This window comes from Triticum urartu, chromosome 7A (genome assembly GCF_056163025.1).
Source record: "Triticum urartu cultivar PI428250 chromosome 7A, HENAU_Tu73, whole genome shotgun sequence".
NCBI classification, from domain to species: Eukaryota; Viridiplantae; Streptophyta; class Magnoliopsida; order Poales; family Poaceae; genus Triticum; species Triticum urartu.
Genome location: NC_141879.1, coordinates 36400894 through 36413075, shown reverse-complemented (window position 1 = coordinate 36413075; position 12182 = coordinate 36400894). Strand labels below are relative to the sequence as shown.

General features: G+C 48.3%; 2 protein-coding genes and 1 long non-coding RNA gene across 4 annotated transcripts; 2 read left to right on the top strand and 1 right to left on the bottom strand.

Moving 5' to 3' along the window:
- Positions 1-439: 439 nt before the first annotated feature.
- Positions 440-2518, bottom strand: LOC147957399 (uncharacterized). Of its 2 annotated transcripts, none has more exons than XM_087536751.1 (2): positions 1068-2518; positions 440-780 (listed from the first exon to the last, which is right to left on the bottom strand). In XM_087536751.1, exons 1-2 carry the CDS (start codon positions 2479-2481, stop codon positions 743-745), a joined length of 1452 nt encoding a protein of 483 aa, XP_087392877.1. In that variant the 5' UTR covers positions 2482-2518; the 3' UTR covers positions 440-742. The 2 variants fall into 2 exon arrangements, with proteins under 2 accessions (XP_087392877.1, XP_087392878.1); XM_087536752.1 differs by having other exon boundaries at positions 1077-2518.
- A 1197-nt stretch (positions 2519-3715) lies between these two features.
- LOC147957398 (uncharacterized) lies at positions 3716-4594 on the top strand. The gene is made up of 2 exons (XR_015611374.1): positions 3716-4472; positions 4536-4594. It is a non-coding gene; the product is annotated as an uncharacterized LOC147957398 (long non-coding RNA).
- A 4467-nt stretch (positions 4595-9061) lies between these two features.
- Positions 9062-11706, top strand: LOC125529122 (polyphenol oxidase I, chloroplastic-like). Its single transcript, XM_048693525.2, has 2 exons — positions 9062-9998; positions 10632-11706. The coding sequence occupies exons 1-2, from the start codon at positions 9096-9098 to the stop codon at positions 11523-11525; spliced, it is 1797 nt and encodes a 598-aa protein (XP_048549482.2). The 5' UTR covers positions 9062-9095; the 3' UTR covers positions 11526-11706.
- The last annotated feature ends 476 nt before the right edge of the window (positions 11707-12182 follow it).

Sequence of the window (12182 nt, the reverse complement as noted above, 5' to 3'; positions counted from 1 at the left end):
ATTATAGTTAGGGTGAGAAAGAAAAAGAGAGTAAAAGGGAGTTGTTTTAGGATTTACACTGGATGGGCGAATATTCAAAAGATAAGTGGCAGTACGCAGTGCTTCAGCCCAGAAATTGGGTGGCATTGATGCCTGGATAAGAAGTGTTCTAATAGTATCATTGATTGTGCGAAGAGAGCATTCAGCTTTGCCATTTTGTGGTGAGGTGTATGGACATGAGAACCGAAGGAGAATGCCGTGTTTGAGGAAAAGGTTTCGATTTGCAATATTATTAAATTCTTTACCATTATCACATTGTATAAAACGAATAGGAAGAAGGAAATGAGTAGCTACATAACGTTGAAAGTTAGTAAAAACAGTATGTGCGTCAGATTTATTTCTTAGAGGAAAAGTCCATATAAAATGTGTGTAATCATCTAGAATAACAAGATAATATTTAAAACCAGAAATGCTTAAAATTGGAGAGGTCCACAGATCACAATGAAGAAGCTCAAAGGGAAATGTACTAGAAGAGCTAGAAGAACTAAAAGGTAACCTAACATGTTTTCCTTGTTGACATGAAATACATAGAGAGGAATTATGAGGTTCTTTATTACATGGAATAGAAAAATCACTAAGTATGGACGACAGTGCGGCACTATTGGGATGACCTAAACGCTGATGCCAAAGATCCACCATAGCAAGCATGGTAGAAGGAAGCGCAGCAGTGGGAGCACTGTGGATGGAGTAGAGGTCGCCGGAGCTATCGAAGCGTGCGATCTCCGTCTTGGTGTTGAAATCCTTCACAGAGAGACCAAAGGGATCAAGCTCGACAGAGACATGATTATCAGTGGTGAAGCAACGAACAGAAATTAAATTTTTGATAAGTGCTGGTGCAACTAAGACATCACTAAGAAGAAGTGGCTTGGTGGTAGATGGGAGTTGAGTGTGACCAACACATGAAATAGGAGTGGAGGAACCATCACCAAGCGTTATAGAAGAAAAATAGGATGGAGTGCAATTTGACAGCATATTATTAGATGAAGACATATGACTAGATGCACCAGAATCAAAGATCCAAGCAGTACCTGTGTTACCTTGTGCAGCAAAATTGTTCATGGCCTGGAGAAACGCAGCTTGCTCCCAGCTCGTGACGTTGGTAGAGGGCGGCGCTGGTGGTGGTGCAGGTACGGGCGCAGGTGGTGTTGCCGCATACGTGGGGAGCTGCATCAGCTGGTAGTAGACTCCTGAATGATCAGTATGGTAGACTAGAGTTGACATGGGAGCACTGTACTGTATAGGCGGGGCAGCAGCAAAAGGAGCCATAGTAGGGGCAGCATAATAGGCCTGAGCAGGTGGACGAACGCCGAGAAAACCAGGAGTGCCAGTGTGTGGGCGCATCCCCGGCTGCCATGCACCTGAATATGCGGGAGGGGCGCCGACGGGAGAGGGTGCAGACCACGGCATGGACCATGCCTGGACCAGACCTGTCCATGGATCATGAGGAGGACGCCAGGCTGGAGAGGCCGATGTTGATGTCGAGGCACCAGTGGGAGGAGCTGGAGGCGGTGCTGCAGGTCGAGGCGCCGGGGTAGGCCGCAGGGGGAAGTACATGGGGTTCTTCCCGCGGTAGTTCGGACTCGGGCGCCATCCAGGGGGTGGGTGCACGGGAGGTGGTGGTGCCACCGGGGCTGCCGCGGCAGAGTTTTGGCCAGTTTGCGCTGCCGCGGCAGGAGGGTGAAGAGGCCGTGGCGAGGCAGCGAAGACCTGGGGCCGAGATTCCTTGCGCGCAATCGCGTCGGCGGCGGACTGAAGTAGGGAGCGCACGTCGGCAAAGGAGGGATAAGGCCGTATGAGAGGTATGAAGGCAGCTTGCGTCCTGAACTCATCACCGAGCCCTTGGAGTAAGATGTTGACGAGCTGACGATCACCCACGGGATCACCCAACTCGCGAAGCTCATCGGCCATCGTCTGGAGGCGCTGACAGTAGTTGCTGAGAGAAGATGCTCCCTGGACGGTGTTGCGAATCTCGGTATTGAGGGTGTTGATGCGAGCATCGGCGTTGTCCTGGAAGAGACGACAAAGAGCAGCCCAGAGAGCGGCTGCGGTAGAGGCCTCGCGGAATACAAGATTGAAGATCTCGGTAGACACGCGCGTGTAGATCCATTGGATGATGGAGAGGTCATCTTTGACCCAGCGAGGATCATCGAGGCGCGGGACGGAGTCGGCGGCGATGTGGGCGCGCAGATTGCAGCGGCCAAGGTGTATGTCGAAGAGGTGGCACCAATGGTAGTAATTGTGGGCTGCAAGGTCTAGGGTAATTGGGGTAAGAGAGGTAACATCTGAGATTGTATCGGCTAAAGAAATTGTAGTGGGGATTGTAGGGGCTAGGGTTAGAGAGGTAGAGGAAGCTCTTTGGGTGGGGGGTGGAGCAGCGGCCATGGTGGCGCGCCACTCGAAGTAGCCGCGCGGCGGCGGCGGCAGCCGAGGTGGGACGGCCATGCCCTAGGACCGAATAGCTGATACCATGTAAAGTTGTGTAAACTCGTATATTGCTTGATTGGATACAACCGGATTACAATGTTTATATAGTGCATAGGATAACCGATCTAAGCTAAATCAACTTGGAGTACAAGTCTAATACGAGTCCTACTCATATACTCTAACACTTATTATCAGTAAGTATTTCCTGCACGGAGATCCAAGCCAAACTGAAAGTCAAAATCAATCTACATTAGGAATCATGCCCCGTACCCGGTCAAGATAAGTAATATATGCGATATTTGCATGTCAACTTGTTACCTGCACTGTGCAGATCTTGCCGGTCAAGATAAGGTTGCTAAGTCAGTTTTCCATCTTCCTTTCTGTAGACTGGATTGTTTTAATTTGGTCCGCATCTCAGTGGGGGTTGTGACTGCGGGGTGTTCTCATTCTTAGAGAATCAACGTTTATACATTCGATCAACACCGTTTAATTCCATTTAGGCATTCCACAGCAAGTCTGTCGTCCATTTTAACCCAACAGTCACCTTGTATTTATAGTTCAGTCTGATTATGGTTGTTACTCCCCCAATTTTTATTTACTCTACCTTTTTTTTTGCGCCGTATGTTTAGCTTGGATGTTTGGAAGTCAAAAATGGCAGGCCCATGGCGGAGGTGAGGCGAAGTCTCCTCAAGGATTTATTCCAATCTGATTAGGCTGCCCGTAATGAAAATATCATAGATAGTATCATACATGCCAACTAAATAACATTGATAAGATGGCATAGAATTAAATGAAAAAAAAGAGGCTTGAGTATTATAACATGATACTGTATCATATTAAATAATGTGCTACTTTGTGTCATGCATGACAATAAATATAGTCCTTTATAATTCCAACTTATGATACTATATATTAGGAATTGTAGCTAGTATCATATGCATGATACTAGTATATGATACTTTCCATTACAACCAGCCTTGTGAAGTGTTTCGTCCACAGAGAGATCCAAGCCAAACTGGAAGTCAAAACCGTGCCCGGTCAATATATACTCGACATGCAACTTGATGCTGCGGTCAAGTTGTACTACCGCAGTTCCTGACATGCGATTTGATGCATTAATCTTACTTATAGTATATGTACGCATTAATTTTACTACATAGTAGTATACGGTTGTCAACTTGTAACGTGCATGAAACTATATGAGGCATTGTAGCTAGTACATACTGATACCATGTGATAGATATACGTATGATCTTGGGCCGTGCCTATAAATAACCCTGCCCTCTCCTACTTGGTACTCACACCAGGTTAAGTCCATCTTCTCCATTTTATTTATCGTTGCAAGCACTTTCTTTCTAATGGCTTCAGCAGGCCTCGCTCTCAAGGCGACCGCCATCGTTGCCGTCCTTGCCATGCTGGCCATACCTTCATCGGGCAGCTATCCGTTGCCGGGGCCGGAACCACCATCACCGGCCCCGGAAACGGCGCACTGGCCCGAGCCGACACCGCCACTGCCAGCGCCAGGGCCGTCGCCGTGGCCGGAGGTGGCACCATGCATGGCCGACTGCTACTTGGATAATTCGTGCATATCCGAGTGCTCAGGCTCCATCAACCTGATCTGCACCGTTTGCCAACTGATGGAGGGTCCTCACTGCGGCGAGTGTATGATCGGCGAGTTCGACAGGTGCACAGCCAGCTGCACCGGCGGCAGCTGTGACTACTGCGGCGACGCCGCCCGCAGTGCATGCGCCACCGCCTGTTCCTTCGAGGAATGCAACTCGTGCAGGCAGAGGCGTCGCGAGGCGTGCATGGCCAAGTGCGGCTCGCCGGCCGATTGCTACACCTGCTTTCGCTCATGGTCGTCACCGTCGCCATCGCCGTCGCCGTCGTGGTAGATAGCCTGTGCATTAGTAATACTGGTCAACGGCATTTGCTTTGCATGTCAAAGGGCTCAAGGCACACGTTTAACTCTGCACAAATCTGTGTGGTTGTATACCAATACTCAAAAGGCACAAAGTTTGCCGAGTTCAATCTTTTTTTTTATCCTCTCGCCCTTTTGTACTGTCGTGTAGGCACAAAGTTTGCCGAGTAAAATTTTCTATCCGATCAATAAATTGAACCGGGTTCTACTTGTTTTTTTCGCGAGAAAAAGAAACACAAAGCGAAGACCAGCATCCATGTGCGGAGAAAAACAGAAAAAGGAGAAACTTATGTGTTTAATTTGCCGAGTGATTTCATCAATAACAATGACAACAATAAATCATCTAGTCTCAAACATGTGGAGGTAGGCTGGAGCTGAAATCCATAAAATCTCACAACCAATTCATGGTTCTACCTCATGGACAGCTAGCTTCCAGGCATCCCTGTCTACCCAGTGACATACAACTTTGCGGGTCAAATTGCCGTCCTATAAAATTCACCTTTTATATATATTTACCTAGTAATAATAAAGAGGCTATTGCTTCTGGCGGTACGTCACCGAAATTGCCCCCAAAGTTGAAAAATATTATCCACCGATCCCACCTATAAGTGATAAAAAAACGTTTCACACAGGAACCTTCTATACCGCGCTCTGCAAGCCGGGAGAAGATACAACAAAGCCTATTTGGGCCGGCCCATCTCCGGGGGACTGGTTTTTTAAATTTCGCTTTTTATTTTCCTTTTCCAATTTTCAGCTTCATTTTTTATACTTTAAATAATTCGGGACTTACAAAAAGTTCCTAAAATTAAAAAAAATGAGAATTTCAAAATAAAATGTTTAATAATTCATAAATGTTTGCGGATTCAGAAATGTTAGCGATTTTCAGAAAGTATTTGGAAATTCAGAAAATGTTCGCAATTTTGAAAACAAATGTTTGGGAAATTAAAATGGTAATACACAAGGCTTGCATCACTCCCTGAGCCCAAATGTTCGACGTATCCCATGTTAAAATATTTGGGCTTGGCCCAATACTAAATCCTAAGAAAATATCTCAAAGGCCGATGAGTAAGTAGCAAAAGTGGAGGTGCAATCTTTAGTCCCACCATGAAAGTGAAGGTTGTGTGAGACCAACTTATATAATGGAGTCTCCCACTCCATTAAATGATGGGTATGAGGAGAGAAAGAGAAGATCACATGAGCAGGTTGTGGGTCGGGGCGAAGGGTGCGGGTGTGCGACATGTGATGATGGCATATTAATTTAGTGTCAAGTGTCAGTTTCCTTCACATTCTGCAACAAGGTTTGGATTGTTTCCTTAGGATCCTCTGAAATGAACCAAGACTCTGTCATGAACATAGATGCCCATTTCTCACACAAAAAAAGAGAGAACATAGATGCCCATGTCCTACAAACTGATGGCATCTTTTTGTCTATATCCTCTAAAATGACACTCAATTAAAAACTAAATGAATCTCAGGAGCATTTTTGGGGGTACATTTATGTGTACAGAAACATGAGTGCCAGATTGTGTCTAGATTCTCAAGACTATATCACAAAAATATTTTCCTGCTAGGTTACACGAATGCCATCCTTCTCTCTTCTCTCGATGTTCGCTGACAGAAAACTAACATAAAGTAGTATTTATGCGTGTATTAGGAAAAACCCTAACACGCATTAGTGTTGGGGAACGTAGTAATTTCAAAAAATTTACTATGCACACGCAAGATCATGGTGATGCATAGCAACGAGACGGGAGAGTGTGTCCACGTATCCTCGTAGACCGAAAGCGGAAGCGTTAGCACAACACGGTTGATGTAGTCGTACGTCTTCACGATCCAACCGATCAAGTACCAAACGCACGACACCTCCGAGTTTCGCACACGTTCAACTCGATGACGTCCCTCGAACTCTGATCCAGCCGAGCTTTGAGGGAGAGTTCCGTCAGCACGATGGCGTGGTGACGATGTTGATGTTATACCGTCGCAGGGCTTCGCCTAAGCACCGCTACGATATTATCGAGGTGGACTATGGTGGAGAGGGGCACCGCACACGGCTAAAAGATCCAAGAGATCAATTGTTGTGTCTCCAAGGGGTGCCTCCCTCCCCGTATATAAAGGAGTGGAGGAGGAGGAGGGGGCCGGCCACCCTAGGCGCGCCCCATGAGGAGTCCTACTCCGGGAGTAGGACTCCCCCTTTTCCATGTGGGAGTAGGAGAGGAGAGGGAAGGAGAGAGAGGGGAAAGGAAAGGGGGGCACCGCCCCCTCCTTGTCCAATTCGGACTGGGGGGGGGGAGGGGGCGCGCGGCTGCCCTTTGGCCGCCCCTCCTCTTCTCCATTAGGGCCCAATAGGCCCATTAGTCTCCCCGGGGGGTTCCGGTAACCCCCCGGTACTCCGGTATATGCCCGAAACTCCCCAAAACCATTCCGGTATCCGAACATAGTCGTCCAATATATCGATCTTTATGTCTCGGCCATTTCGAGACTCCTCGTTATGTCCGTGATCACATCCGGGACTCGGAACTACCTTCCATACATCAAAAACCATAAACTCATAATATAACCCTCATCGAACTTTAAGCGTGCGAACCCTACGGGTTCGAGAACTATGTGGACATGACCGAGACACGTCTCCGGTCAATAACCAATAGCGGAACCTGGATGCTCATATTGGTTCCTACATATTCTACCAAGATCTTTATCGGTCAAACCGCATAACAACATACGTTGTTCCTTCTGTCATCGGTATGTTACTTGCCCGAGATTCGATCGTCGGTATCTTAATACCTAGTTCAATCTCGTTACCGGCAAGTCTCTTTACTCGTTCCGTAACACATCATCCCGCAACTAACTCATTAGTTGCAATGCTTGCAACGCTTAAGTGATGTGTATTACCAAGTGGGCCCAGAGATACCTCTCCGACAATCAGAGTGACAAATCCTAATCTCGAAATATGCCAACCCAACAAGTACCTTCGGAGACACCTGTAGAGCAACTTTATAATCACCCAGTTATGTTGTGACGTTTGGTAGCACACAAAGTGTTCCTCCGGTAAACGGGAGTTGTATAATCTCATAGTCATAGGAACATGTATAAGTCATGAAGAAAGCAATAGCAACAAACTAAACGATCAAGTGCTAAGCTAACGGAATGGGTCAAGTCAATCACACCATTCTCCTAATGATGTAATCCCGTTAATCAAATGACAACTCTTTGTCTATGGCTAGGAAACATAACCATCTTTGATCAACGAGCTAGTCAAGTAGAGGCATACTAGTGACACTCTGTTTGTCTATGTATTCATACATGCATCATGTTTCCGGTTAATACAATTCTAGCATGAATAATAAATATTTATCATGATATAAGGAAATAAATAATAACTCTATTATTGCCTCTAGGGCATATTTCCTTCAATTAGAATGCTAATGCACAAGGCTTGCATCCATCTCAAAGAGCAAATGTTTGGAGGGGCCTCGTGTTAGAATACTTGGTCTTGACTCAACAACTAAAATTCTAATAAATCTCAAAGACCCATGAATAAATGACAAGAGAGAAGGTGAGATCTTTAGTCCCACCATGGAAGTGGATGTTGCTGAGACCAACTTATATAGTGGAATCTCCCCCACTCCACTAAATGATGTGTATGAGGAGAGAAAGAGAATACCACACAATGCTCACCTTGCGGGGCTGTGCCGGGGCAAAGGGTGCGGGCGTGCGACGTGCGCGTGAATGGTCTGCCGAAATCTTGTTTGTGCTCTTGCAGGAGCTTGACTTCCTTTTGCCGTTTCATATTTTGGTTTCTTGGCCGGTAGGTTCATCGGTTTCTTGACAAGTAAGTTTTCAAGTTGTAAATCTAGTCGGTTTGGATCGTGATCGCGACCCGAGACTTTGTAGGTTCTCCTATAAATATATATTGGACACCTGCCAAAGACACACTGATATGCCCTATACTTTGTATCTATACTTTTTTGCTTGCTTCATGCTATATTTATATCACAATGACATAGTTTAGACATCAAATATCATTATGTTTCCTTAGGATCCTCTGAAATGAGCCAGGGCTCTGTCATGAAGGATGCCCATGTGCTACAAATTGATGGCATCCTTTTGTCTATGTCCTCTAAAACGACACTCAATGCAAGACTAAATGAATCTCAGGAGCATTTTCTTGGGTACATTTATGTGTACAGGAGCATGAGTACCAGATTGTGTCTAGATTCTCAGGTACTATACCACAAAAATACTTTCATGCTAGGTCACAAGAGTCTTTTGGTGTGGTTGGTACATGGTCAATTGATTTCGCACACAACAAAATGGATGGACTATGGTGCGCGTGTGGAGATGAATACCAGTCAGATTTTGCAGACATTTTTCTTGCAGAGGTCTGTGTGGCGATGCGCGGCTTGCTGCTGGGGGACGGACCACAACACTGTCTACATCGATAATACTAGGTAGTAAAATGTTTCCTCATCGTATGCACGTGAACGCGTGCATCACGTTGCGACGGGGCCGTTGATGCCACGGCCATATGGCCTGCACTGCCTGGTGTCTAGCGTCCACACGAACGCACAGGTAGGACGACAACCATGTGGCACACGGCACGTAGTGGCTGGCCGGCGCGGCGTTCGGTCACGTAAAAAACGCTTTTATATTATAGGACGAAGGGAGTACAAATTAAGTCGCAGTCCGGCGTCGTCCACTGTCACGTACAGACATGTTGAGCTCCACCGCCGGCTACGTCTCCATGGTCGCCGCCTCTGCATGCCTGCTTCCCCTAGGCAGCAAGCCCGCCGGGGCCAGGAGTGGGAGCGGGAGAAAACACCGCCGCGGCCGCCTGTCGTGCAAGGCCGCCGCGGATGGCGACGCCAAGTGGCTCGAGGTGGACCGCCGGCGCGTGCTCCTCGGGCTCGGCGGGGTCGCCGTCACCACTAACTTCGGCGTCTCGCTGGCGCAGGGCGCCGACGCCAGCCAGTGTGCGGCCGTGCCCATCACGGCTGAGGTGCTCCAATGCGTCTCGGTGCCCGGCGGCTTCCGGTGCCCGGGCCTGTACAACCCCAGCGACGTGGTGGACTTCAGCACGTTGCCACGGCCGCGCGGCCCACCGCGCGTGCGGAAGGCGGCGCATCTGCTGGACGAGGCGGACGTGAATAGGTACGAGGAGGCGCTCGGGAGGATGAAGGCGCTGCCCGACGACGACCCGCGCAGCTTCAAGCGGCAGTCGGCCATCCACGAGGCCTACTGCGCCAGCCACTACAAGGTGGTGCCGGCGGGAGGCGGCCCGGAGACGGTGTTCGACGTGCACTACTCCTCCATCTTCGCGCCGTGGCACCGGATGTACATCTACTTCTTCGAGGGCATCCTCGGTGACCTCGTCGGCGACCCCACCTTCGGCCTGCCCTACTGGAACTGGGACACGCCGGCGGGGATGGTGATGCCGGCCATCTTCGACAACAAGTGCTCGCCGCTGTACAATTCCAGGCGCAACCCGGCGCGAGTGCACGGCTTCATCGACCTCAACCTGGGGCAGCCGAAGCCAGACAAGGCGCAGAAACCTAAGTGCACCGACGACGAGCTCATCTGTCGGATGGAGGATAATCTCGCCATCCTATACCGTCAGGTCCATATATACTTACTTCTTGCTCTAAACTATACTACTCTCTCTTATCCAAATTAATTGATGCTCCTCTATTGCAACTTTGTCCATAAATTTACGCGTCCATAAATTTTTGGCTAAACTTAGTCAAAGTGTATATCTTAAATACTACTCCCTCCATTTCAGAGTATAAGGAGTTTTCGTGCAAGCCAAACTTTTGTATGTTTAATCAAGATAATAGAATAGTGTGGCTAGGTCTCGGTCTCGGTCGACTGAGACTTAAGCAAGTGTTAATCGAGTGACATAACATATAAGAAAGAAAAAAAACTAAAAAGAAATTTTTGCGCAAATCTCCGTGCAAAACCTCAGGAATATAGCATCGGCTGAGACATAACCAAGTCTCTGTCGACTGAGATTTAAAAACACTGTAGAATAAGATATCAAAATCTATAATAAAAAAGAAAAAAATAAAAATATTTTCCATGATAGATAAAATGATATAAATTTCATATTGTAGATATTGGTAGGAATATTTTTTTTCTGAAAACATGGTCAAATATACACATGTTTGGCTTTTGGAAAAACTTATTCCATAGTACTCAGAATGGAGGGAGTATATGCGCACGCGCGCAACATGAGTTTTTTTTTCATTTTCAGATGGCTGTGAGCACGCCCAAGGAATTCTATGGCGGCAAGTTCTGCAGCGCCGAGCTGGACGACAAAGGGAAGCAGCAGCACAAGGTGACCGGATCGCTGGAGGCCGGGGCGCACACCGCCGCGCACATTTGGCTCGGCGACCCAGAGCAGGCGAACCAGGACATGGGGGACCTCAGCACGGCGGCGCGCGACCCCGTCTTCTACTCCAACCACTCCAACGTGGACCGCATGTGGCACGTCTGGAGCACCAAGCTCGGCGGCCCCTTCCTCCCCTACCAGGAGTGGCTCGACACCAGCTTCGTCTTCTACGACGCCGACAAGCGGCCCGTGCGCACCAAGGTCAGCGACGTCCTCGACATCGGGAAGCTCGGCTACACCTACGAGGAGCACGGCGAGCTGCCGTGGCTGGGGAAACGGCCCAAGCCGGCCACCGGCATCGACCGCCGCCCCGGCAAGAGGAGCGCTAACAAGGTCACCAGCTCGTACACCACCGTGACGCTGAGGAACGACGAGAACGTGTACATGACGGTGGCGAGGCCGGAGAAGGCCTGGGCCGGCGGCGGCAGCGGCAAGAAGGCGCCGGAGGCGCTGGTGGTGGACATCACGCTGGACCCCTGCGAGTACGTCAAGTTCGACGTGCTGGTTAACGTCCCCAAGGGCCAGGAGTACAAGGTGGGCCCGCGGAACGCCGAGTTCGCCGGAAGCTTCACGCATGTGCCGCACGGGAGAAGCTTCGGCGGCGGCATGGCCATGATCCAGGTGTCGTACCAGTTCGCGCTGCGGGAGCTGCTGGAGGACCTCAAGTCCGGCGATGACGGCCAGCTGGACATCACCATCGTCCCCGTCAACGCTGATGAGGTCGTCATCGATGACGCGCGCATCGAGCTCCTCTAGGACTAGGAGCACATACATAGTAGCCGAGGTGCATGCAAGTTCAACGCACGGGGGCGTAGCTAGCCACGATTTTGGACCAGGGGATTCTGAACAAGTATATTCCCTCCGTTTCGGATTACTTGTGATAAAATGGATACAAATGGATATATGTAAAACAAAAATACATCGAAATGCATTCATTTTTTCGACAAGTAATTCTGAACAAAGAGAGTAGTAGAATATGCAGAAACACATAAAAATTCATACTGTGAAGGAGAAGCTTGTGTTGTGGAGATCAATTATACATCTCACAAAACACTAAGCTCCCTCCCTTCTTGAAAACCGGTATAGTTCTAGGAACTATCAGGGTTCAAATCCTCTATCTCCTTTTGCTTATTGAATAACTGAGCCACAACAGAAAAAAGCAGAACAAGTATAAATGAAAAAAATCTTAGAAAGGGAGCGTCCGATGAATTAGGCATTCGGTTCGCATAGGGGTCCCACCTGTTTGTGTCCAGATAATTGGTTTTTCTTCTTGGGTTCATCTGCAGATACTTGTGGCAGCTGAGGTGTGTGTTTCTGTGTACATTCCCATGTGTGTCTTTTTGTTGCTGAGATAAATCAAATAAAGTCACAGTAAAGTCACTAAACTCCTTATCAATGAATTGCTCGTGTAGT

What these genes read in the sequence shown, in the direction of transcription:
- LOC125529122 (XM_048693525.2), top strand. Translation starts at nt 9,096, where the DNA reads ATGTTGAGCTCCACCGCCGGCTACGTCTCCATGGTCGCCGCCTCTGCA. An exon ending in TCGCCATCCTATACCGTCAG is followed by an intron (nt 9,999 to 10,631) that starts GTCCATATATAC and finishes TTTCATTTTCAG; the next exon opens with ATGGCTGTGAGCACGCCCAA.
- LOC147957399 (XM_087536751.1), bottom strand. Translation starts at nt 2,481, where the DNA reads ATGGCCGTCCCACCTCGGCTGCCGCCGCCGCCGCGCGGCTACTTCGAG. An exon ending in TGCTGCACAAGGTAACACAG is followed by an intron (nt 781 to 1,067) that starts GTACTGCTTGGA and finishes CTCTCTGTGAAG; the next exon opens with GATTTCAACACCAAGACGGA.